Source organism: Bos grunniens, chromosome 19 (genome assembly GCF_055505025.1).
Source record: "Bos grunniens cultivar Pamir isolate PY7600 chromosome 19, Bosgru_T2T1.0, whole genome shotgun sequence".
In the NCBI taxonomy this organism is placed as follows: Eukaryota; Metazoa; Chordata; class Mammalia; order Artiodactyla; family Bovidae; genus Bos; species Bos grunniens.
Window position 1 is genome coordinate 7123995 of NC_141183.1, and position 27059 is coordinate 7151053.

The 27059-nt window shown below is 41.3% G+C and overlaps 1 protein-coding gene and 1 long non-coding RNA gene across 3 annotated transcripts; both read right to left on the reverse strand.

Annotated features, from left to right (window-relative positions):
- Positions 1 to 1992: 1992 nt before the first annotated feature.
- SUMO2 (small ubiquitin like modifier 2) lies at positions 1993 to 10894 on the reverse strand. 2 transcript variants are annotated; one of them, XM_086356133.1, is made up of 4 exons: positions 10714 to 10894; positions 8975 to 9106; positions 4737 to 4808; positions 1993 to 2648 (listed from the first exon to the last, which is right to left on the reverse strand). In XM_086356133.1, exons 1-4 carry the CDS (start codon positions 10732 to 10734, stop codon positions 2586 to 2588), a joined length of 288 nt encoding a protein of 95 aa, XP_086212259.1. In that variant the 5' UTR covers positions 10735 to 10894; the 3' UTR covers positions 1993 to 2585. The 2 variants fall into 2 exon arrangements, with proteins under 2 accessions (XP_086212259.1, XP_086212260.1); XM_086356134.1 differs by lacking the exon at positions 4737 to 4808.
- Positions 10895 to 22747: 11853 nt separating this feature from the next.
- Positions 22748 to 27043, reverse strand: LOC147351061 (uncharacterized). The gene is made up of 2 exons (XR_015147169.1): positions 26837 to 27043; positions 22748 to 23085 (listed from the first exon to the last, which is right to left on the reverse strand). It is a non-coding gene; the product is annotated as an uncharacterized LOC147351061 (long non-coding RNA).
- Between the last annotated feature and the right edge of the window lie 16 nt (positions 27044 to 27059).

Sequence of the window (27059 nt, forward strand, 5' to 3'; positions counted from 1 at the left end):
GAAAATATATTTCTGGGTGTAGGGCCCAGGCACTGGTATTTTTTAAAAGCTCACCAGGGGATTCTGATGCAAAACCATGATCCAGTCAGTCATATTTAAAAGCAGCATCATTCCAACTCAAAAATAACCCTCTGTGGCACAGCTGGCCCTCATAGCCCCCACAAAGACCTTGGAAAAACTTTCCAAAGGGCCTCCCTCAAATCCTGGGATTCCATCATCTTACAGACCTCCTTGTGTCACAATCCCCTACACAATTACACACTGACTCAAGTCGCATCTCCTTGAACTGTTTACTTCTTCCAGTTCCATTCAACCTCACCCTCCTTAGATACAATGTAACCTAATCACCCAATTAATTTCCATGAAAACATAAAAAACAATAAGTGAAATAACTTGATACTCTTATTTCTGAAAAGTTGCTAATACCTTTTGAGATCAAAAGCAGCTTGTATTAAGTCTTCCCAGGTGGCGCTAGAGGTTGAGAACCCACCTGCCAATGTAGGAGACACAAGAGACTGGGGTTCAATCCCTGGGTCGGGAAAATGGCTGGGGAACACAATGGCAACCCGCTCCTGTATTCTTGCCTGGAAAATCCCATGGATAGAGCCTGAAGGGCTACAATCCATGGGGTCACAGAGTCAGACAGGACTGACTCTATACAGACTGGGTTCAATTAGATACTATATGCTACTTCTGAGACACAAACGTGGGATATGCAAGCACAGCAAGAAGGTGTTTAGCAAAACTATCCTGTTAACCAAAACAGCAGTATAACTCCCATCACTTGAACCTCTCCTCCCAAGCCAAAAAAAATTAAAATGCTACAATTAACTTTTAGCATTTTCAACAATTCGCTTATTTTCAAAGTGTTAAAAAGAATCCTTCCTTAATAAAGTTCTCTGGCTTGAATTTCAATCCTAACTTTACTTTTGGGGACAACAAAATTCCACTACTTAACAGTACCTAGGACAAAAGAAATGTACTTACCTGATCTAAGAATTCTTGGGGCAGGCTTCTCACATTATTTCACAATATAAATTGTAAAAACAGGTTGGCACACTACACATACAGGAAAATAAAAACTTCAGTTGATTTAACTTAGTCAGGAACCTATGCAATACCCACTATCTCTTGGAAAGCTCATTCACTATAGGAATGTAAGACAAACCACATTGCAACAGAATAGAGCGCATGATAGTTCATGCAATCTTCATTCAAAAGGCCACATTTAGGCAAGGGTGGGAATTGTTTCTTGAGAACCATTACTGGAAAACTCGATTAAGTCATCAGAAAACCTAATCTCTAGTCCCAGTTCTATACCCATCTATTAATAATTGTGGGACAAATTATCCTCTGGACCTCAGCCTTCTCATATTTAAAATAGGGTTAGAATTAGTCTTTACATCTTTCCAGCTCCAATACTCTATTTATTGGTTCTGTTTTCTTTCCCTATACATTTGAATTTAAAAACTATAGTGATCTGCATATTTAATTGCTATAAGAATGTATATATATAGGTAAAAATGTTTTCTGTCATTTAAGATCCTTAAATAAGGAACAAAAACTCTATTTTAGGTTAGGGAGTATTTACCATGAGACAAAATGAAGATTAGAATGGTGAAGTGTGATACATCAGCAGAGTCAGCAAAATCAGAATTTTTTTCCTAGCTTTGTGTACTAATCAACTCTGCTTCAGGTAGTGGTTACAGAAAAGAATACTTACAGAGTAAACCCACAACACTATGACCCAATTTTTTGCTAGTAAAAGTTGCGTACTTGGAACTGACTAAACTTTCTGAATGGAGGCTGAAGCATTCCTTGCTAGTCATTTATATAACTTTGTTATTCTTTGTTTTGCATTAGTCTGTCAGAAATGCAAAGCAGCTTTATTTCTTCCTTAAAATGTTACTTTTAGCAGGCCTATTCAGGTCATGTTTTCCTCTAAACTTCAACTTTCTATTTAATATTCCTCAGAATAAAGAAAACAGCTCATTTTAAACAAGAAGTTTATTTAAACAACAAGACGCTTGACTTGAAGGGAAAACTATCTAGGATTCATTTCTTTTAGAGTAATTTATCCCTACTTAAAGACAGATTGCCCTACATGTAACAGCTACGTACAAAAAAGTTATAAAATTGTCCTTGGTTTTACAATGATAAATGAAAAACATTAAAATTCTCCAATCGAACAAGGTATGCAAGAATTTTTATGTTGTTCTTTTTTTTGTTAAACAGTGAGAGCAAAATAACTTACTGGAATATAAAGATAGAGAGCTGATGAGCATGCCACTAATGGAGAAAAGGGGGTATTTTCACAGAATCAGTATTTTTCCCCATCCCATCTCCATTTGATGTCGATCAAAACATACCATTGGCCATTTAGTTAAAAAAAAATGCAATATGCTTGTGCACATACACCAGTTACTTTATGTACAATAAAGGAATGGGGAAGGGGAAAATGAAAGAATAGAGAAACTATACTGTAGTAGTCAGGATGCGGTGGAACCAAATTGCGGTTTTCTAATTGAGAATGTCTTCTTGGTCTGGAGCAACAGAATTCTGGAGTAAAGTAGCAGGTTCCCTTTTTAGTAGACACCTCCTGTCTGCTGCTGGAATACATCAATTGTATCTTCATCTTCCATCTCCAACTAGCACAAATGAGAAAAAATAACCCACTATTGGTTACTCAGTTCTTAAAATGTTTTAACTATCAGACTTAAATATCCTGAATGAGTTCTACCCCTTCCAGTGTCATTTCCGATGTCCCACAGCTTAAAGTAGCATTAGACTTAGGTTTGAATAATTTTTCACTTGGTCTTTTTATTAACATTATAGAAAACTGAGTTTTAAGTTAAAAAATGAGTATGACCATGAGTTAAATAATCTCATCTTTCATTACTTAAAATAAAAGTGATGTGTATGAAGGCTCTCAAGGCAATGTTTAGATGAGCAAAAACCTGGAAATAACCAAATTATCAAAAACCCAAAGAAATATGGTACATGCATACATGAAACACCATGTAGCTATTATTAAAGAATAAGTAAGATTTACACATGCAGAAAAGAAAATATCCCTTAGAGATAGTATTAGGCTAAAAAACAAATTTAAAAACCAGGCATCACATACAATATAGTATTACATTTGTATACATATTTTTAATTTTGTGTAAATGTGTGTACAACAGGAATATATCTTTGCCTATATACAAAACAGTGGTTACCACTATGAAGTAAGGAAAGGCATATGGGAAAAACAGACTTGTTGAAATCAAAAGGGAACTGTTGCTAATGAAGTTGAATCATAGTACAAGTAGGGCTAAAGTATTAAAATATTAAGTCTCAATTCTCTATTTGTAAAATGGAGATCATTCAGTTATAAGAATTCAATGAGTCAAAGAAAGTATCTAAGAAAATGGTTAAGTGCATTAACAATTATACTGCTGTTAAAACTGGCTGCTAAGATGTTCTAATTTATACAACTCTGCTACTTAATACTGGAAGAACAATTCTAAAATGAGTCCGTTTTATTCTAAAACAAATTCAATTCCAAATACTAAAATGGTCAATTCCAAATTCAATTTGAAGATTTTATAAATGCAGCTGTGAACAAACCTTCCCTAGGTTTAATTATTTGCAGTTAGCATAACAGACAAGTTCCAGAACTTTTTGGTGGTGGGTGAGTTTCAAAAAACAGAAAATACATTATCAGAGCCCAGCATAATGGTTTAATTCTTTTAAAACCATCAAAACTGGTCTTCAGCCTATCTACTAAAATGAAACTACTGAAATGTTTTTAAATTTTATAGTGAAAGTTTAAATGCTTTTGAAGGATACAGGAGAGCTTTTTCTCTCATTCAAGAGAATTCAGCTCCTCCTTGTGGCTACACACTATAATTGCTTCTTAGAGACTCACCAACAGAAAATAGACATGTGAAATTTTTGAAGATTATCAACAAAAACAAAATCTGGATGTTCTGTTTCACTCATATTTATAACTTCCTACTTTTTATGGGGGTGATAAATTCAAAAGTACAAGGGGTCCAATTTAAATTTCTGCTGTCAATTCCCCCCCCCCCGAAACTGGAAGTCTTAAATTGAATTTCAGAAGGTAAAAAGAAACAAAGACAAAAAATGTCTGCTACAGAAGGTAGCCCAGTCGATTCCTTACAAACTGACAGATTAATTGAGGTTATATGTAGAGATGAAGGGATCAAACAACTAAGGGTTTGGGAACAGACCTACTATCAACAGCCTTATGAAACATAAGCTATCAAGAGACTTGCAGTTACAACCACTAGATTCCCTTCAGTTCAGAAATATATGTAATCAAGACTTCAGGAGGAGCTAAAATGGCTACAATAGCCAATCAATCACTTGTGAGAAACCCTGAGTATGATTTAGAGTTGCAGCAATGAAAACAGAAGGAAAACAACAATCTGAAGTAACAGACAGGAATTTTAATTATTTTCTTCCAAATGATGCTTGCAAGAGGAAAACTTTGATTAAAATAAAATGACCTACTAGCTTTACTAAGTGATAAGTAGATATTAAAAAACCATTGACACTTCGTGAATTTATTCCTGTTTTTTCTTTTTATTCCCCTTTGGCCGTATTTTACGTAGCTTTGAACTCTGGTAAAGAACTATACTCCAATGACTAGAAGTTCACAAGTTAACAAAGCTGCTCAGAAAATTATGGACACATTTGTTCTCAAGTTAGCACAAAGAGATTTTTACCTGTGCAGGTGTGTCTGTTTCATTGATTGGCTGCCCGTCAAATCGGAATCTGATCTGCCTCATTGACAAACCCTGGACAAAGCGTTTAAACGCAATAAGAATGCAAAGAAACAGTTAGGATTATGTTAAGATTTCCATACTGGTTAAGTGATTTGGGGTGATTTTTACTTTCTCTAAACTCTAGTGTTTTTCATTCTATTACTAGAGCTTAACTAATAAATTCTATTACTAGAGTTTAACTTCAAGAAATTTTTATGTGCATTTAAGGAGATAAATGAGCCGAAACATGCAACTTTCTGCAAAGGGGACTCCAATGTTTAACTTATTCAAGAATTACCTACCTGTCACAGGGGTGGGAAAGGAGCAAAACAGTGAAGCTGTTGGTAACTGCAGCCACATGAGAACAAGATAGAAAATAAAGTATCTTTGGAGGTATGCTGTGAATATATTAACTAGAAAAACAGCTTTCTTGGAAGTGTCTTACACAAAATCATTCCTGTATCATGCACAAATTATAAACTATAACTCTTGTTACACAAACTCTTTGCTTTAGTATTTAAGAGAAAATTAAACTGAGTTCCTAGGACTAAAAATATTGAGATCAAGTATTCTACAAACACTCGGTTAACATCTGTATTCACTTATTCAACAAGGATTCACTGAATTGGTCTTTAAAACTACATGTAACATACTGCTTCCTTTAAAACTCTAGTCTTGACACATACCACCCACTTCCAGACTAGCCCTTGTCTTGAGGAACACAAGCAATCCCCCACTAGGTAGAGGAACACAAGCAATCCCCCACTAGGTAGGTGACAGCCATAACCTAATTCATTCCTCATGACTTTCAAATTTAGTTTGTGATTACACAAAGCAACCAAGAATCCAATGCCAAGCCATTACTATTATTACATATTTACAAACACTAGATTGGAGACGATTGCTTCAACAAAACACTAAGCACCTTTTATATGCTGTGTTCTTCCCTCACTACATCGACTGATAAGGACATAAGGTCAACGGTGTGACCACTCAAATTAAGGAGGGGGGAGGGGAAAGGCAGGGCCAGGAGAACACAAGCAAATTGTACTCCTTTATTGCCACCTTTTTATGCTTTTCCTTATCAATAAAAGCTCTTTTATTTTGCTTGAGATCAAAAGTCCAAAATTCAGGAAATTGGCTTTTAAGATTCCATAAACTATGTAAAATTAAACAATGAATTTATACTAAACCAGTACTTGGTTTTCTCTTATGTATAAATCTCAACATTGAGCTTTAATTGTGCCCCAGAAGAGCTGTGTGAGGCTATCTCTACATGTTCCCACTTCTTCATTTCACAAAAATGAACTGGACTAAACCAATTATTCTGGGCTCTCTGAAACCATTTGACACCCTAGAAAACAACTAGGGTTGGGGTAAATTTATACTAAAATGGAATACTATGCTCTCAGTCATTTAGCTGAAGGACCTGTGGCTGATATAAAGTGGGCAAACTAATTCTACATGTGAATGAAAAACTTATTTAGAAACCAACCTCTAGAGATACTAGTCTGAATCTCTATCATTTTATAAACATTTGAAGACATTCTGTAAGCCAGTATTGGTCCAGGATCTATCTAGACAAACAGTGAACAAAACAGCCCTATGCTCATGGAGCTTACATTTTAGTGCAAAGACAGGTAAATACAATAATCAATGAAAAAAACATCAAAACAAACAAAAAAGAGAACTGAGTGAACAAGGGCACTTGAAATCAGAGAAGTCCCTGAGGTAGTAATCAAGCGTAGACTAAAAATGATTGAGAGCTCAGCACTATCAAATAGAAATACAGTGTGAGCCATACATGTAATTTTAAGTTTTCTAGCTGCCACACTAGAAAGTTACAAGTAAGTAAAAGCTTTATAAAAATGTTTTAACTCAGCATAATTAAAATACTATCACTTCGACATACAATCAACATTTTAACAACTGAACCTTCTGTCATGCCGAGTCTCCAAAATCTGGCATTTATTTTACACTTTGCAGCACATCTCAATTTGGACTAGCCACATCTCAAGTGGTAATCGGTCACATACGGCTTGTGGCTACTGTACCAGGCCAAGTTTAGACAGAGAACACAATTGGGTGATGGATTTTGAGTTATGTTACATCATCAATGAAGATCCTAAGGTTTCGGCAACTAGATGTAAAATGATGCTATTTACTGAGTGGGGACACTACAGAAGAATCAAGGGTCCTCTTTTGCATGTTTAGTCTGAGATGCCTACTAGGCATTCACTTGGACTCCTCCAGAGATCCAATGCCAAATGAGTGCATAAGAAAGTAAATATGAGCATTCAATTAAAACCTTGATAGGAAATTCTTGGTCTTCTTCCTCACCTGCCAAAAAACTTAAGCTCTGCAAATTAGATGGGATAAATACTGAGTTTTTTTTGAAATAACATGTACCACACTTAAAAAGCAGGGACTCAGTCCTCTTCCTTAGAACCAGAGAAATCACTTGCAAAGTAAACAGGGACCTTCTGTCACTCAAACCTTTGAGGTTTCCCCCATTTAAGAGGAAAATGGGAATAAACATCTTTCCAAATTCTTCCTGGATACTATCTTCAAATCCTATTTGCATTCCAACGGATATACAGTAGAATTATATTCTTTATGGATTGCCAATGTTTTTTCCTCTAGTGCAAAGAAAGAATGGCCTCAATACCCCATCTTATGCCTAATAACTGAGAAAAATCAAAGAAAACTTTAATCTGGGCAGTACAGATTTATTTTAACACAGAAGGAAAACTAAAAAATCCTTGATTGACCCACTAACTGACCTTATATTACAATTCCCTATAAAAGGAAAATCTGGAATACAGAGGATGCGCTTTACTTTTTCTGGGACACAGTATAATGCCCCAGTTTATATGCATCTTGCAAAAAAAAAATACGTAAACTTAATCTAGGGGTAGACTCATGGGTATTCAATGTATCTTTCTCTAAGTTCAAAAATTTTCAGTCCAGTTTTAAATGAAAGCTAAAATTTAATAGTAATCAGAGAAGAGTTAGGCATGATACGCAGAGGATTTTGTTAAAAGTTACCAAATCTAAGCATGAGTTTCTATTTTGTATAAGGTTGTGCTACATAAAAGTTCCACCTTTTAAAATTCCCCTGTAACCTGAAGGGGTATTATTGCTGAAATACTGTATTCTTTAGCATAATTAATAAGTATGTATTTACTGTTACAGGATTTAACCAAAATGCTTCAAATAAAAGTACACTGAAGGGCGTATCTTTGTAAAGAATTATGAAAAAGCTTACCTATATAAAAAATCATAATCACAGTATTATTATATAAGTAAATTAGGCATAAAATATTCAAACTTGAAGTCTTCGGTTTCTTTAAGAAGCCTTTCAATGTCATAAAGGAGACCCAAGTATCAATTCGAATTCAATCTCCCAACTTGTAGAGGCACCCCTCGAAACTTGTAGATTCTAACTTTATTTTGAACCCATTTTTAGGAGGTCAATGTGCAATGTAGATAAATTGTTTTAATCTAACAGAATAATTTTCCAAACTTTTATATGTTATTCACCCAGGGTAAAGTAAGAAAAATACTTATTGTTGGATTAACTGATCTACTAGTTTCTGCTATACTTGCAAAAGTCAACTTTAAAGTTGCCTTGTAGTATTATAGACTCAACATCACAAAAGGAAGCTTCTTTGTCTTAAAGCTTACGTTTACCTCCTAGCATCTGTTGATTTCTACTTCCTCTTCTTGATGTAAAAAATTTACTATTTTCTGAGTAAAATTCAAATGTCTTTAATATAGCAGTGTTTACGCCTGACCTCTACTATTAGTGTAAAAAGAAAATATTACAATTTTACATGCTTCAGAAAACTTGCAATGTCCTTAAACGTACATTTAGTTTTATTTCCAAGTTGGTTAAAATACTCGAAATAAACTGTTTCAACACAAGACAAATTTTAAATTGTCAAAAAAGAGCCTGACAAGAATGCATTATGGCACAGAACCAGAATCATGTATATTAACCATCTTAAGGGGTTTCATGAAAAATCAACAAAGCAAGTGTATGATAAAACTCTGACATGTCAAGTATGTAAGTGTATATATATATTCTACCAAAAACAATCTATTGTCATATTATGCTGGTTTCTATTTCTCAAGAAAATGTTCGTGTTTTTTAAAATCTGTTTTATTCAGAGGAAGTACACATGTCAGCTCCTCACCTGTCGTTCACAATAGGCTTTCATTAGTTTACTAAGTGGTGTATGCCTCTTAATCTTAAACTGCACCACAGAACCATCCTGCCCCGCCACCTTCAAATTAATATGATCGTTGTTCTCAGTCTTGACTCCTTCCTGTTGAAGAAAAAAAAAAATTTAAGTATAATTTGGAAAATGTGAAAGACAAACACCTTTTAAAGCAACAGCCCAAGTCACTTTAGAAATCAACAGGTTTCTCATTCTGTATGACAACAGAGCATACAGCTGTTTTCAGCTGCTGAAATCAATCTGAAAGATGAGAAATCCTGAAGCAACAATATTAAATAGCTGTCGCAGAAACAGAAAAGCAGCCTACCTCCAATACTATCAGTATCAACGATCGATTTTTAAAGATGTACCCTCTTCAATTTACTGCAATGCCCTTTTGATTCTGAGTTTTAAAAAATGACATCTCCCAAAATATATCTTTGCTCTAAAACGATTAAAAACAAGCATCCTTTCTCCTTTTAAAGTGCTTTGAGTACACAATACAAGAAACAAAAATCTAGAGCTTGCAATTCAAAACTCATCACAAATCTCGTTAAAAGTTAGCAAATTAACTTCACCAACAAATCTCAGACTACATTAAACAAACAAACACACACCTAACTGAGGAATATCCTTTGATTCTCTCGGAAGCAACAGTAATAACTCAGAACCACTATTATTGTTCGCCTCTATGAGCAGCTTCATTTTTGTTTATTTTTAGTTAAGAGCTTTTTCTCCACTCCCCTCTGTTGTCATGAGTCAAATGCACAGTTTTATTCCGAGTCTTCCTTGTAGATTTCGACAAAATCTGAAGTTCACCAAAATCAAGTGCAGAAAGAATTCTGTAGTCCCTAAACCACTTCAGAAGGGAAGGGGATGGCGGGAGGTGGGGGTCACAAAACAAACCAAAAGAAAAGTCCCGTGTGCCAGGAAGAAGTGTGCGCCCCAGTCCTCCAGGGAAAAGCCTGGTGCCTCAAAACTCACGTTAAAAAAGTTAAGCCCTGCAAAGTCTCTCTGCTCGTACATTTGCCTCCAACTTCTCCAAACCACATGGTCTCGGCAAGCTAAGGGTTACTTGGCACCCAGGGAAAAGCCCCTGCCCATTCTGACAAAAAATGTGGGAAATACTCCCCGGGAATCCCCCAACCCCTGCCCCTGAAGACGGCCCGACAGGCATCCGGCTTCCAGCCCATCGGCAGCCCATTGATTCACCCCGAGCCCTCAGCCGGCCAGTGCGGCCAGGGGCAGGGGTCCCCAAATGCTTGCGGCCCCCACCCCCGAGCAGGGAAGCCCTGGGCCGAGGGAACTCCTCGCCACCGCAGAGGCGGCAACACCCGCCCCGGCGCGGGGTCCGCCGAGGGTGGGGACACCGCGCGCCCTAACGCCCCTCGTTACGCGCGCCCGGCCAACCGGGCCCGAGAAGCCCCGCTCGCGGCCGGTGGGCCCGCGGGTGTCCGCGATTCGCCCGCCCAACTCGCGCCCGGCGCGCACTCCGAGGCGGCCGGGGGCGGGGGAGGGCGGCGGGGCCTCCTCCCGCGCGGGCGGGAGGAAGAGGGGAGGGAGGAAAATGGCGCGGAGCGCCGGGGCCTGAGCCGCGGCCGCCCCGTGGGGGGCCCGGGAAGGCGCGGGGAGCCCGCGGCGGGCTCAGGCCGGACCCCGGCCCGCGCCGTGACCCCGGCCGCACGGCGAGGCGCGGAGGCCGGCGCCGAGCTCACCTTGGGCTTTTCGTCCGCCATGGCGAGCGCCGGAGTCTCCTCAGCTGCCGCTTCACAAAAGAGGTACCAGGTCCGCACGGAACGAGCACACAAGCAGCACCAGGAGCGGCAGAAGAAGGAGGCGGCAGCGGTGGAGGAGGGAGAGGGCGCGCGCACGTCGTGCGCTCCCTCCCCCCACCCTGCGTGCGCGAGCCCGAGTCACCGAGGCTCCTCATTGGTTGCTGCCTCGCGGGAGCGCGCAACGCTTACATAACCACCCCCAACCCCCGCCCCGCGCCGCCCCGGCCTGGCCCCGGCGCCCGCCAGGCCGGCGGGAAGAGGCGCGGACACGCGCACGCGGCCCGCCGCGGGGGCGCGCCTGACTCTGGGCGGGGCTGTATTGTCCTCCTTCTGTGGTGGAGCTTAATCAAAATGGCTTCCAGCTGGTCCTCGGTGGGGACAAGGAGGCTCGAGGCCTAGACGTGAGAGACAAACTGGGGAAGGCAAATTGACTAGACGAGGCAGAGGGACCCAAAATCAAAGCCCCAGCACGAGGTTCGGGGAAAAGAACCTCTCATTTTGTGGCCCAAATGCCGCTTTCCTCTGGATGAGAGGAACATCACACTTCCTCTCAGTCAGCCTCTCATCCCTCGAATTTTAAAGCTTCAGCCTCAGCCCACTTCCCACTAGGCTCGTGCTTTAGTGCTTTGACTACTTCTGTCCTGCTGGAAACCTCCTACTTTGACTAGCTGAGGAAAAAAGGTTCAGCCTACAAACTCCTTACTCATGGCCTGGCTCCCAACTTCCCAGAGGATAAACAACATCTATCAAAGAAAAGTACCAGATATCTATCTTCCAAATCAGTCGGTCATTTTGTCCGTCAGTTTCACAAATGGAAGTAGGTCCTTCGCATCTTAAGAACAACCCTGACATCTGTGCCCTGCTTCTCTCCATAGGGTTTATTGATTATTTCTTTTGTCCTGTATTTTCCTCCACTCCCTGGTTAGCGTAGAAAAAGATTTTCATTTCTAGTTCCATCTAAAGTTAACACTGTATCTCTGTCTGTTCTTGGCCCAACATCTTGAAAAAAATGTCCATGCCAGCTGTCTCCACTCCCTCACCTCCCACTCACTCCTCAATCCACTGCAATCTGGTGCTGTCCCCATGGCTCCACCGAAACTGCTCTCTCCAAGGTCACCAACGACTTTCCTGCTGAATCCAGGATGCTTCCCGGTTCCTCACTCTTTGAACTCCCTCCCTGTGACTTTGGGTTGTGACTCTGGCCTGGCCTTGATCCCTTTGCACTTTTTTTTTTCTTTCTCAGCCCTTCCCTTAAATGTTCCTTGGATTTTGTTCTGAACCCATTCCTTTCCCCATTCTGTTAACTCTTCTGGGATGATTTCATACCACTTCTATTACAATCTATTTGCTAATGATTCCCAACTCTAGATTCTAATCCAAATCTTTCTCCAAACTTCCAGCCTATAAATCCAACTGACTTCTGAACATCTCCACTTGAATGTCCAGTTCAGTTCAGTTCAGTCACGCAGTCGTGTCGGACTCTTTGCAACCCCGTGAATCGCAGCACGCCAGGCCTCCCTGTCCATCACCAACTCCTGGAGTTCACCCAGACTCAAGTCCATCAAGTCAGTGATGCCATCCAGCCATCTCATCCTCTGTCGTCCCCTTCTCCTCCTGCCCCCAATCCCTCCCAGCATCAGAGTCTTTTCCAATGAGTCCACTCTTCGCATGAGGTAGCCAAAGTACTGGAGTTTCAGCTTTAGCATCAGTCCTTCCAAAGAAATCCCAGGGCTGATCTCCTTCAGAATGGACTGGTTGGATCTCCTTGCAGTCCAAGGGACTCTCAAGAGTCTACTCCAACACCACAGTTCAAAAGCATCAATTCTTTGGCACTCAGCCTTCTTCACACTCCAACTCTCACATCCATACATGACCACAGGAAAAACCATAGCCTTAACTAGATGAACCTTTGTTGGCAGAGTAATGTCTCTGCTTTTCAATATGCTATCTAGGTTGGTCATAACTTTCCTTCCAAGGAGTAAGCGTCTTTTAATTTCATGGCTGCAGTCACCATCTGCAGTGATTTTGGAGCCCCAAAAAGTAAAGTCTGATACTGTTTCCACTGTTTCTCCATCTATTTCCCATGAAGTGATGGGACCGGATGTCATGATCTTCGTTTTCTGAATGTTGAGCTTTAAGCCAACTTTTTCACTCTCCACTTTCACTTTGACCAAGAGGCTATTGAGTTCGTCTTCACTTTCTGCCATAAGGGTGGTGTCATCTGCATGTCTGAGGTTAGTGATATTTCTCCCGGCAATCTTGATTCCAGCTTGTGTTTCTTCCAGTCCAGCGTTTCTCATGATGTACTCTGCATAGAAGTTAAACAAGCAGGGTGACAATATACAGCCTTGACGTACTCCTTTTACTGTTTGGAACCAGTCTGTTCCATGTCCAGTTCTAACTCTTGCTTCCTGACCTGCATACAAATTTCTCAAGAGGCAGGTCAGGTGGTCTGGTATTCCCATCTCTTTCAGAATGTTCCACAGTTTATTGTGATCCACACAGTCAAAGGCTTTGGCATAGTCAATAAAGCGGAAATAGATGTTTTTCTGGAACTCTCTTGCTTTTTCCATGATCCAGCGGATGTTGACAATTTGATCTCTGGTTCCTCTGCCTTTTCTAAAACCAACTTGAACATCAGGAAGTTCACGGTTCACATATTGCTGAAGCGTGGCTTGGAGAATTTTGAGCATTACTAGAGTGTGAGATGAGTGCAACTGTGCGGTAGTTTGAGCATTCTTTGGCATTGCCTTTCTTTGGGATTGGAATAAAAACTGACCTTTTCCAGTCCTGTGGCCACTGCTGAGATTTCCAAATTTGCTGGCATATTGAGTGCAGCACTTTCACAGCATCATCTTTCAGGATTTGAAAGAGCTCAACTGGAATTCCATCACCTCCACTAGCTTTGTTTGTAGTGATGCTTTCTAAGGCGCACTTGACTTCACATTCCAGGATGTCTGGTTCTAGGTGAGTGATCACACCATCGTGATTATCTGGGTCGTGAAGATCTTTTTTGTACAGTTCTTCTGTGTATTCTTGCCGTCTCTTCTTAATATCTTCTGCTTCTGTTAGGTCCATACCATTTCTGTTCTTTATTGAGCCCATCTTTGCATGAGATATTCCCTTGGTATCTCTAATTTTCTTGAAGAGATCTCTAGTCTAGAGGCACCTCTAACTCACCCAGTCTCAACTAAAATTCCTCAATTTACTTTTCAGACCAGCTTCTGTCTTTCAAGTTCTCAGGTCACTGTATGATACGCCATTACAACCATAACATTGCTTTAAGCCAAAAAGCCAGGGGGCATCCTTGACCCCTTCACACACTTCCCATACAGTCAATCCCCAAGTCTTGTCTATTCCCCCTTTCAAATACCTGTCAAATCTACCTACTTCTTGCCTATTCTACCTACCTACTTCTTTTCAGCCTCTGTCCAATCTTTGCTTCCCTGGTGGCTCACGCAGTAAAGCATCTGCCTGCAGTGCACGAGACCCAAGTTCAAACCTTGGATTGGGAAGATCCACTGGAGAAGGGAATGGCAACCCATCCAGTATTCTTGCCTGTCCAGTCTTTGGGGTCTATTCCATTTGCTGAGCTTTCCAGCTGGTCCTCCAAGGTGAAGAGGAGGCTTGAGGCCTTAGATGTAGGACAGGCCAAGAAAAGCAGATTGATTCCGGGCAGGCGGTGAAAGCCTAAGTTCAACTCAAATCTCTCCAGGGCCACTGATCTTTTGGTTTTAAGTTGTGTCCCAACTGCGTTTGAATAGTTAAGTAAATCAGAATCATCTAAGGTGCTGCGTTTTTTGTTGTTTTGGTTTTTGGCCACAGCATCTAGGGGTATGCAGCATCTCGTTCCGGACCAGAGGTTGAATTCAAGCCCCCTGCAGTGGAAGTCTGGGAGTCTTAGCCACTAGACAGACCACCAGGGAAGTCCCTAAGGTGCTAGTTTAAATGCATATTTTCAGGCAGTATGGCTCTGGGAACCCTCTTTCTTAAGCATTTTCCCCCCTTAATTTTTGGCTGTGCCATACAGCATGTGGGATCTCAGTTCCCTGACCAAAGATCAAACTTGTGCCCCCTGCAGTGGAAGCGAGGTGTCTTAACCACTGGCCGGCCAAGGAAGTCCCAAGGGATCCCTCTTTCTTAACACGCTTCCCTGGTGATTCTTAAGCACACTAAAGCCCCAGAACCCCAAACCATTCTAAAAATAAAAACAAAATCAAAAAAAGTTTCTGCCACTCCTTGGTTCAGTGGCAATCTTCTGCCTTATGGGATACAGTTCAAAATTCATATAAGACCTACAAAGCCCTTTGAGAGCTAATCCAGGCTCATCATTTCCTCCTCAAAATCTCTGCTTCAGTCATAATCAATTACTTGGGGTGTCCTGAATGTACCTGCTCTCTCTCAACTCTAAGCTTATGTGCATTTTTGATGTGTAAAGATACACTGAATGACTGACTAATTGAAACCATCACTGTGCATAAGATCCTGTGCTAGGATAATTTTGTCTGGGGGTGTGGGGAGATCAGACTGCAGTAGGGAGGGGAGGCAATATACAAGCAGTGAAAGGAGAAGAGAAGCAACTGCACTGTATCAGGCAGTGAGTAGGGCTTTACTAGTATTAGTTCTTTTCCTCCTTTTACAAACCTATCCAAGTGTATTAGTATTTATTTACTCCTGAGGCTCAAAAAGAGCTAATAATTTGCCCATTATCACACATCTGACAAGTAGTGTTGACTGAGCTCCTATTATATGCCAGGGAATGAAGGAGTTAGGTACTGTGCCAGTTACTGTAGAGAAAGAAAAAGAGGTGCTATCCTTGCTCTCCTGAACCAAGGACTTTTTGTTGTTGTTCAGTGGCCAAGTCATGTCCAGCTCTTTGCAACCCCATGGACTTCAGCACACCTATCCTTCACTACTTCCCACAGTTTGCTCAAACTCTTGTCCGTTGAGTTGATGATGCCATCCAACCATCTCATCCTCTGCCACTCCCTTCTCCTTTTGCCTTCAATCTTTCCCAGTATCAGGGTCTTTTCCAGTGAGTCAGCTCTTTGCATCAGGTGGCCAAAGTACTGGAGCTTCAACTTCAGCATCAGTCTTTCCAATGAATATTCAGGGTTGATTTCCTTTTGATTGACTGGTTTGATCTTGCAGTTCAAGGAACTCTCAAGAGTCTTCTCTGGGACCACAATTCAAAAGCATCAATTCTTCGGCACTCAGCCTTCTCTATGGTTCAGTTCTCATATCCATACATGACTAACACGACTACAGGAAAAACCATAGCTTTGACTACACAAACCTCTGTCGGCAGTTATGTCTCTGCTTTTTAATATGCTGTCTAGGTTTGTCATAGCTTTCCTTTCAAGGAGCAAGCATCTTTTAATATTTTTAAAAATATTTATTTATTTGGCTACACCAGGTCTTCCCTGGTGGCCCAGCTGGTAAAGAATCCGCCTGCGATGTGGGAGACCTGGGTTCAATCCCTGAGTTGTGAAGATCCCCAGGAGAAGGGAAAGGCTACCCACTCCAGTATTCTGGCCTGGAGAATTCCATGGACTATATAGTCCATGGGGTTGCAAAGAGTCAGACATGACTGAGGACTTTCACTTCACATTGTTGGGCTTTCCTTGTAGCTCAGTCAATAAAGAATCTGTCTGCAATGCAGGAGACCTGGGTTCAATTCCTGGGTCAGGAAGATCCCCTGGAGAAGATGGCAACCCACTTCAGTATTCTTGCCTGGAGAATTCCATGGACAGAGGAGACCGGCAGGCTACAGTCTATGGAATTGCAATATTCGAACACAACTTAGCAACTAAAACCAAACACCAGGTCTTAGTTGCAGCATGTGGGAACCTGCATCGTAAGTGTGGAGTCTTAGCCACCGGACCACCAGAGAAGTCCCTGATCCCAGGTCTTCTGTTGCCATCACACATCTTCCCAGGCTTATAGGATGGCAGAACCATCAAAGAGGAACATGTCATGTCAAACTTAGACTCAGTAAAATGTGGGGGACTCCAATAATCAAATGGTTGTTTAGTTGTTAGCTTCGAGGTAACAGGGGGGTCCTACAATATCATCCCCCCTTCTAAAGTTCTGCTAAATTACAAAAATCACCTTCAGGCAAAGGAGCTCTATAGAGTCATTACGTGTATTCAAACATGTGAACAACACATGTTCCAATGACAAACTGGAGTTCTGTGAGCTGAGCCTAGGCAATCTACTAAAACTGAATACTGAGAGTCTCTGCAACTGCCAGGGGAAACAAACTGTGAAAAATATAAATTTCCCAACATTAAGATTTTCCCTCTATCTTTTCCATAGGAGTGGGAAGTTTGTGGGGAGGCTGTGCGCTGGAAAAGGGTGTTTTGGGGAGAGAAAGTACATGGAGTAATATACATCGAAAAACTGGCAAACGTTAATTGAGTGATTACTATGTGGGGATTCTGTGCTAAGCCTTTAATCCTCACAAAGCCTGTATTATTATTATTCCCATTTTGCAGGCGAAGAAACTGAGACGAAGAAAGTTCAGGTAACTTGGTCACCCAGCTTGAAGTGGTAGATTCAGTAGACCTGAGACTTCTGACTCAGAGCCGAGTTTGATTACTGCAGGATTGCATCCAGGCCGCAGTGGAAGGCCTCAGAGAGATGAAAATGTGCAGGAAAAAAGTCCCAGAATAGTAGTGGGAGCACAAGTTGTTTTGACTTATTTTTATATATAAAGTTTTATTTATTTTTGGCTGTGCTGGGTCTTTGCTGCTGCACGAGCTTTCCTCTAGTTGCAGAGAGCAGGGGCTACTCTCTAGTTGCAGAGAGCACAGGCTTCTCGTTGCAGTAGCTTCTCTTGTGGAGCACAAACTCTAGGGTGCTCTAGAGTTTGTGCTACATGGGCTTCAGTAGCTACAGCATGTGGCTCAGTAGTCGTGGCACACGGGCTCAGTTGCTTCGCAGCATGTGGGATCTCCCTGACCTAGGGATTGAAACTGTATCTCCTACATTGGCAAGATTCTTTCCACTGAGCCACCTGGGAAGCCCCAGGAATAATGAGTATTCAATTCCTGAATACTGCAGGAAATCTGAAGACAACATCACAGAATCTCTCGTGGAAACCTTCCAACTTTCTACCCTTGGATCATGGCAAAGAAGATGGGACCCAAGCTTGCACCAGCAGTCAAAGCCAAGAAGCTGGTACATTTCACTTTAAATGTATCAGCTGGAGTATTAAATGTAGGGAAATATTGTTCCATTTCACAGTACAATCGCTGAAATTTTTCTATTATAGTATAGTTATTTTACAATGTTATGTTAGTTTCAAGTGAACAGCAAAAGTGATTCAGTTATATATGTGTATCTTTTTTAGATTCTTTTCTGTTATAGGTTATTACAAGGTATTGAGTATAGTTCTCTGTGCTATATAGTAGGTCCTTAATTGCTTACCTATTTTATACATATTAGTGTGTATGCATGCATTAGTGTATATATGCTAATTCAAAACTCCTGGTTTGTTCCCCCTCCTTGCTATTCCCTTTGTTAACCATAAATTTGTTTTCTATGTCTTTGAGTCTATTTCTGTTTTGTAAGTTCAATTTGTATCAGTTTTTTAGATTCCACATGTAAGTGACAGGCTTCCTTGGTGACGCGGACAGTAAAGAATATGCCTGATATATTTGTCTTTCTCTGACTTAATATGATAATCTCTAGATATATCCATATTGCTGCAAATGGCATTATTTCACTATTTTTTTAATAGCTGAGTAATATTCCATTTTGAGAATTATGGCTCAAAATTCTCCAAGCCAGGCTTCAGCAATACGTGAACCGTGAACTTCCTGATGTTCAAGCTGGTTTTAGAAAAGGAAGAGGAACCAGAGATCAAATTGCCAACATCCACTGGATCATGGAAAAAGCAAGAGAGTTCCAGAAAAGCATCTATTTCTGCTTTATTGACTATGCCAAAGCCTTTGACTGTGGGATCACAATAAACTGTGGAACATTCTGAAAGAGATGGGAATACCAGACCACCTGACCTGCCTCTTGAGAAATTTGTATGCAGGTCAGGAAGCAAGAGTTAGAACTGGACATGGAATAACAAACTGGTTCCAAATAGGAAAAGGAGTACGTCAAGGCTGTATATTGTCACCCTGCTTGTTTAACTTCTATGCAGAGTACATCATGAGAAACGCTGGGCTGGAAGAAGCACAAGCTGGAATCGAGATTGCTGGGAGAAATATCACTAACCTCAGACATGCAGATGACACCACCCTTATGGCAGAAAGTGAAGAGCAACTCAAAAGCCTCTTGATGAAAGTGAAAGTGGAGAGTGAAAAAGTTGGCTTAAAGCTCAACATTCAGAAAACGAAGATCATGGCATCCGGTCTCACCACTTCATGGGAAATAGATGGGGAAACAGTGGAAACAGTGTCAGACTTTACTTTTTGGGGCTCCAAAATCACTGCAGATGGTGACTGCAGCCATGAAATTAAAAGACGCTTACTCCTTGGAAGGAAAGTTATGACCAACCTAGATAGCATATTGAAAAGCAGAGACATTACTTTGCCAACAAAGGTTCATCTAGTTAAGGCTATGGTTTTTCCTGTGGTCATGTATGGATGTGAGAGTTGGAGTGTGAAGAAGGCTGAGTGCCAAAGAATTGATGCTTTTGAACTGTGGTGTTGGAGTAGACTCTTGAGAGTCCCTTGGACTGCAAGGAGATCCAACCAGTCCATTCTGAAGGAGATTGCCCTGGGATTTCTTTGGAAGGAATGATGCTAAAGCTGAAACTCCAGTACTTTGGCCACCTCATGCGAAGAGTGGACTCATTGGAAAAGACTCTGATGCTGGGGGGGATTGGGGGCAGGAGGAGAAGGGGACGACAGAGGATAAGATGGCTGGATGGCATCACTGACTTGATGGACATGAGTCTGGGTGAACTCCGGGAGTTGGTGATGGACAGGGAGGCCTGGCGTGCTGCGATTCATGGGGTCGCAGAGTCGGACACAACTGAGTGACCAAACTGAACTGAACTGAATATTCCATCACTGAACATTAATATTTACATTGCACAAACATAACTTAATGAATGGTCCTGTAAGCTTTTTGAGGGCAAGTATTGTCACTTTTCAGTTTCATAGTCTCTGCAAATAACAAGTTCCTGAGAGCAAGCGTTGGATAAACGTTCACTGACTGACCTTCGCAATAGTAACGTAGTACCTGGCGTGAGAATACCAGAAACGCTTGATTTAGGGTTCCTGCAAGGTGTTGTATCAGGAATGCAATCTCTACACTGGTACGACAATTGCAAGTTCTTCTATCCTGTGAAACGCTCCAGTCCTACTCCTTTGTCCATTACTGGATTCAGGAAGGATCTGTTGTGTTTCTAAGATGAACAGAAACAAACTGAACAAAGTTTATATTTTGCAATTGTGCCAAATAGAGATAATAGCTGTACTCTTCAAGCTCCTCTCTGTGACTGGTTACTCTCACCCTAAGGTAGGGAAGGCAGAGTTGGAAGGATGGTTCTCAAAGGATGGTCCCTTGGGCAACATCACTTGGGAACTTGTTAGAAGTACAAATTAGAATAGATTCAGGCCCTAGCTCAGACTTACTGAGTTAGAAGTTCTGGGGAAAGAGTCCAAGAATCAGTGGCTTAGAAAGCCCTCTAGATAATTCTGAAGTTTACTAAAGTTTGAGAACCACAGGGCTAGAGCAGCTTTAACTCCATTTCTCAATCGAAGTCTTATGTACATTAGTATGGCTATAAAGATGCTTGCTCCTTGGAAGAAACGTTATGATGAACCTAGACAGGATATTAAAAAGCAGAGATGTTACTTTGCCAACAAAAGTCCATCTAGTCAAAGCTATGGTTTTTCCAGTAGTCATGTATAGATATATACATGAATTATATACATCACCCAGGAATTGATGCTTTTGAACTGTGGTGTTGGAGAAGACTTTTGAGAGTCCCTTGGACTGCAAGGAGATCCAACCAGTCCATCCTAAAGGAAATCAGTCCTGATTATTTGTTGGAAGGACTGATGCTAAAGCTGAAACTCCCAACACTTTGGCCACCTGATGCAAAGAACTGACTCAGGAAAAGACCCTGATGCTGGAAAAGATTGAAGGCAGAAGGGGATGACAGAGGATGAGATGGTTGGATGGCATCACCAACTCGATGGACATGAGTCTGAGTAAACACCGGGAGCTGGTGATGGACAGGAGGCCTGGTGTGCTGCAGTCCATGGGTTTGCAAAGAGTCAGACACAACTGAGCAACTGAACTGAAGTGATGGCTATAAAACAGGTTTTTTACAAAATGGCCTTATTCATGTATGTGTGCATATATATCTACATTTGTATTTAAAATATTTATCAGTAAAATATTTTTTAAAGAATAAAAAATTTTAATTCACATTCCCATAAGGCAACACTTAATTCCCAATCCTTATCCACATGTAAATTTCTTCATATAATTGTAGGAAGTTTAACTTGGTCTTAAATTTTTAAAAATTTTAAATTACGTGGTAAACATGCTAAAAGGTAACGTTTTCTTTTTTATTTTTTAAAAGCATTTATTTGGCTGTGTCCAATCTTAGTTGCAGCACACAGGATCTCTGATCTTCAGTCTTCACTGTGGCAGGCAGGTTCTTTTTTTTCAGTTGTGGCATGTGGGATCTAGTTCCCTGACCAGGGATCAAATCCCAGCCACCAGCATTAGGTTAGGGCTACCTGCACCACCCTATTTATTATTAATGGTTGTCTGAGGAGGCCTTGCAAATAGCTGAGAAAGGCAAAAGAGAAGCAAAAGGCAAAGGAGAAAAGGAAAGTATACCCATCTGAATGCAGAATTCCAAAGAAAAGCAAGGAGAGATGAGAAAGCCTTCCTAAGTGAACAATGCAAAGAAATAGAGGAAAACAATAGAATGGGAAAGACTAGAGATCTCTTCAAGAAAATTAGAGATCCAATGGAACATTTCATGCAAAGATGGACTCAAAAAAGGACAGAAACGGTATGAACCTAACAGAAGCAGAAGATATTAAGAGGTGGCAAGAATACACAGAAAGTGAAAAGGGAAAGTGAAAGTTGCTCAGTTGTGTCCGACTCTCTGTGACCCCATGGACTGTAGTCCATGGAATTCTCCAGGCCAGAATACTGGAGTGGGTAGCCTTTCCCTTCTCCAGGGGATCTTCCCAACTCAGGGAGCCAACCCAGGTCTCCTGTATTGCAGGCGGATTCTATACCACTGAGCTTACTTGGGAAGCAGAAGAAGTATACAAAAAAAAATCTTAATGACCCACATAACCATAATAGTGTGATCACTCACCTAGAGCCAGACATTTTGGAGTGTGAAGTCAAGTGGGCCTTAGGAAGTATCACTATGAACAAAGCTAGAGGTGATGGAATTCCAGCTGGGCTATTTCAAATCCTAAAAGATGATGTTGTTAAAGTGCTTCACTCAATATGCCAGCAAATTTGGAAAACAGCAGTGGCCACAGGACTAGAAAAGGTCAGGTTTCATCCCAATCCCAAAGAAAGGCAGTGCCAAAGAATGTAACTACGCGCAACTGCACTCAATTCACATGCTATTTATTATTAAATAGGCCCTATTTATTATTACTGATTTTTTTTCCAAAAAATTTAAAAACTCTTTACTGATTTTGTTACAATATTGATTCTGTTTTATCTTTTGGTCCTTTTGCCACGAGGCATGTGGGATCTTAGCTTCCCAGCCAGGAATCAAACCTGCACCCCCTGTATTGGAAGATGAAGTCTTAGCCACTTGACCACCAGGGAAACCCCCTATTTATTATTATTATCTTTTGGCTCCACGTAAGGGCTTGTGGGTTATTAGTTTCTTGACCAGGGATTGAACCTAGGCCCTAGGCAATAAAATTGCAGAGTCTTAACCACTGGACCACCAAAGAATTTCCAAGATAACTTTTTTCCAATTGTGAGAGTAATAATACACACTCTTGTCAATATATTTTTCTGCATAAATAGTGATAGCTTTTATTATTGTTTTTTACAAAATTGAGAAAATTTTTAATTACACTTCATTGTGGACTTCCCTGTTGGTCCAGTGGTTAAGAATCAGCCTGCAGATGCAGAGGACAGGCGTTCCATCTTTGGTCAGGGAAGATACCACATGCTGAAGGGCAACTAAGCCCAGTTTCAGAAAGCTGAAACTACTGAGCCCACGAACCACAACTACTGAAGACTGGGGCGCTCCAGAGTCGGTGCTGTGCAACAAGAGAAACCACCGCAAAGAGACGTCTGTGCAGAACAACTGGAATAGAGTAGCCCCCACTTGCCACAAAAGACCTAGGGCAGCGAAAAATTAAATAAACAAAATTTAAACATAAGACTTTACTGAATTTTATCTTTATAAACATTTGCTATAATTACCTTTTCCACGCGTGCATGTGCGCTCACTTGTGTCACACTCTCTGCGACCCCATGGACTGTAGCAAGCCAGGCTCCTCTGTCCATGGGATTCTCCAGGCAAGCATACTGGAGTGGGTTGCCATTTCCTTCTCCAGGGGATCTTCCCGACCCCGGGAATGAATCGGAGTCTACCTGCATTGGCAGGCAGATTCTTTACCACCAAGCCACCCGGGAAGTCTTATCTTCTTTCTTTTAATTACCTCTTGCTATTGCTGTTGCTATTTGCTAAGTCACTTCAGCCGTGTCCGACTCTGTGCGACCTCATAGACGGCAGCCCACCAGGCTTCCCCATCCCTGGGATTCTCCAGGCAAGAACACTGGAGTGGGTTGCCATTTCCTTCTCCAATACTTGTCTTAACTCCTCTATTTCTTTTAGCTACTCAATTTTGTGTTGCGCCTGTTCAATTCAATCATAGTGCCTACAACTGGGTACAAATCAAATTTCATTTACAAAATATACATGATAATGCCTCTCTGGATGTACATTTACTGCAAAAAGGAAATCTTTAAAACTTTTAATTACCTCTTAATGACTACATAATCCTTCTCTAACTGTGAGACATTTCTTACTTCCCTTTTTTTGGCAACTATTCAAATGTCTCTTGATTATTTCCTGGAAGTGAATTTATGTGAGGAAAAAGAAGGACTTCTGTGGCGTTCCAGCTGTTAACACTTCGCCTTCCAATGCAGGGGGTGCAGGTTTGATCCCTGATCAGGGAGCTGTGATTCTGCATGCCTTGGGGGCCAAAACACCAAAACATAAAACAAAAGCAACGTTGTAACAAATTCAATGAAGAATTTTAAAATGGTTCACATAAAAACATGTTAAAAAAAATTTCTTGACTTTTCCATGCTCTTATGTCTTTGTAATTCTTCTGAATAGATGAATATTTCATTGATATTAACTATACTAAGCTGTTCCTCTCTTCCTGTGGTTGAATATCTATGCCAGTAGCTCTTAAAAGAGGTGACTTTGCCCCTGAGGGGACACTAGGAATATCTAGAGACTTTTTTTCCCCTTCCAGTTTTAATGAGATATAATTGACACAACGGAACTATACAGAATAATGACTTACATGTATCATGAAATGAGGACCCCCGTAGGTTTACTGAACATGTCATAAACATACAAAATTAAAGAAATAGAAATTGTTTTCCTTGTGATGAGAACTCAGGATTTATTCTCATAACAACTTTCATATGTAACATACAGCAGTGTTAATTACATTTGTCATGTTAATTACATTTGTCATGTTGTATATTACATCCCTATACTTACTTTGGAGAAGGCAATGGCACCGCACTCCAGTACTCTTGCCTGGAAAATCCCATGGATGGAGGAGCCTGGTAGACTGCAGTCCGTGGGTCACTAAGTCAGACACGACTGAGTGACTTCACTTTCACTTTTCGCTTTCATGTACTGGAGAAGGAAATGGCAACCCACTCCAGTGTTCTTGCCTGGAGAATCCCAGGGACAGGGGAGCCCGGTGGGCTGCTGTCTATGGGGTCACACAGAGTCAGACACAACTGAAGTGACTTAGCAACTTAGCAAGTACTTACTTATAACTGGAATTTTATATCTTTCGACAGTCTTCATCCAGTCCTCACACCTACATCTTCTAGAGACTTGGTTGTCACAACTGTCAAGGGTATTATTGGCATCTACTGAACAGAGGTTAGATTCTGTTCAACAGCCTTCAGTGAACAGGACAGCTCTGTTTTGTCACTCAAGTTACTTTTTTTCTCAGGTCTTCTTCTGAGGATGTTTTTTCCTTCTGGTCTTTCATGTTTACCAGAATATTTTTTTTTTTTTGGTCTTATATTGGAGTACAATAGATTAATGGCCTTCCCCTGGTGGCTCATTGGTAAAGACTCCACCTGCAATGCAGGAGATGCAAAAGATGCGGATTCGACCTTGGGTTGGGAAGATTCCCCTGAAGAAGGAAATGGCAACCCCTCCAGTATTCTCTTCTGGGAACTCCCTTGGACAGGGGTGCCTGGCGGGCTACAGTCCAGAGGGTCACAAAGAGTTGGATATGACTGAGCAACTGTACACACACAGTTGATTAGCAATGTGTTACTTTCAGGTGTACAAAGTGATTCAGTAGCAAAGTGATTCAGTTATATGTATACATGTATCTATTCCTTTTCAAATTCTTTTCAGAATAATTTTTTTCTGGAGGAAATTAGACATTTCTATCAATGTCTTATTAAGCTTGGGATTTCTTTGGAAGGAATGATGCTAAAGCTGAAACTCCAGTACTTTGGCCACCTCATGCGAAGAGTGGACTCATTGGAAAAGACTCTGATGCTGGGAGGGATTGGGGGCAGGAGGAGAAGGGGACGACAGAGGATGAGATGGCTGGATGGCATCACTGACTCGATGGACGTGAGTCTCAGTGAACTTCGGGAGTTGGTGATGGACAGGGAGGCCTGGGGTGCTGCGATTCATGGGGTCGCAAAGAGTCGGACACGACTGAGCGACTGATCTGATCTGATCTAACTTCATTTCTGATGCTTTAAAAACTTTCAATAGAGCAGCTATAATAGCCAGTTTTTAAAAACTCATTTATCTGCTACTAAGAGTTTATTTTACATTTGGAAACTATCAGGCTTCTTTTCACCCACTAAAAAATGGATATGACTGTAATTTCTCATAGCCACACCAATGGTGTCAAAAATGCTCAGATCAGAGAAACTTTGTGAAACATTTGGAAAATGCAACAAGACATAGATGGTAGAACAGCGTGGAATTTTGTGTGAAACTACATTAAATTTCATCCTATGGATGGCTGACTTCAGAGATACAGATTTGAGTAAAATTGTGATAACCACAGGATTTTTCTCTCTCTACTAAAAATGTATATCTCAAAAGAACAAACTATTGGGGTCACAGGGTTTTCCTAACATTCCAAGTCATCTTATTTCTACTATTCAAATAGGTCGTTGAGAATCATCTCAGTGAAGGAAGTGCTTCCCCAAGTAAATTACTGAAAATTTGTCTTATTTTCATATCGAATTTCTTTTCTAAATAATAAGAGCTGCTACATTTTCAGGCACCATTTCCAAAGGTTTAAGATATCGAATTAGCTCCAGCTTGTTAAAAAACAAACAAAAATGCTCTTATTTGGGAATTCAGAACCAATAATATTCTCTTCTTTGTATGTCTATGCATTTGTAAATATGGCACTCACAAAATAAATAACTCCTTTAGGTCACCGAAGCATTTTTGAAGTTTTCCATAACAAGACCTGGGATTCGAATTCCCTGATTTTTTTTCCTCCTGCTTTTCTTTGGTGAGATAACAAATCAGTTGTTCAGTCGCTAAGCCGCGTTCGACTCTTGCGACTCCATGAACTGTAGTCCGCCAGGCTCCTCTGTCCATGGGATTTTCCCAGCCAAGAGTATGAGAGGGTTGCCATTTTCCTCTGTAGGGGATCTTTCCCACCCAGGGATCGAACCCGCGTCTCGGAATTCTTGACCACTGAGCCACCTAGGAAGCCCATAACAAATCAGTATTTGTGTTCAACTGAGCCCAGGGTCTCCATTTCCCAGCTGTTTCATCTGCATCAATCTCGTCCCCTTCGTGCCTCTGGAGCCTTTTGGGGTAGGGGCTGGTGACGAATACCTTCGTACACAAGCCCGATGGACCAAAGGGGCTCCTGCCATGGAAAAAGCAGCGGCGCCGACGACGCGAGCCTGCAGACCAAGGTGCGGGGAGGAAACCCAGGCTCGGCAGAGGTGGTGACCTCGCTCCCGCCGGGGCCAAACCGAGCGCTCGCCCTCGGCCGCGCACGCGCAGCCGCCTCCCCGCCGCTCCCGCCGTCCCCGGGGGGCCTTCTCTCCGCCCG

Coding starts and splice junctions, on each gene's coding strand:
- SUMO2 (XM_086356133.1), bottom strand. CDS start 10,734: ATGGCGGACGAAAAGCCCAAG. Junction 9,107..10,713: donor TGGCGGACGAAAAGCCCAAG/GTGAGCTCGGCG, acceptor TTTCTTCAACAG/GAAGGAGTCAAGACTGAGAA. Junction 2,649..4,736: donor AAACAGACACACCTGCACAG/GTAAAAATCTCT, acceptor CATTTGTGCTAG/TTGGAGATGGAAGATGAAGA.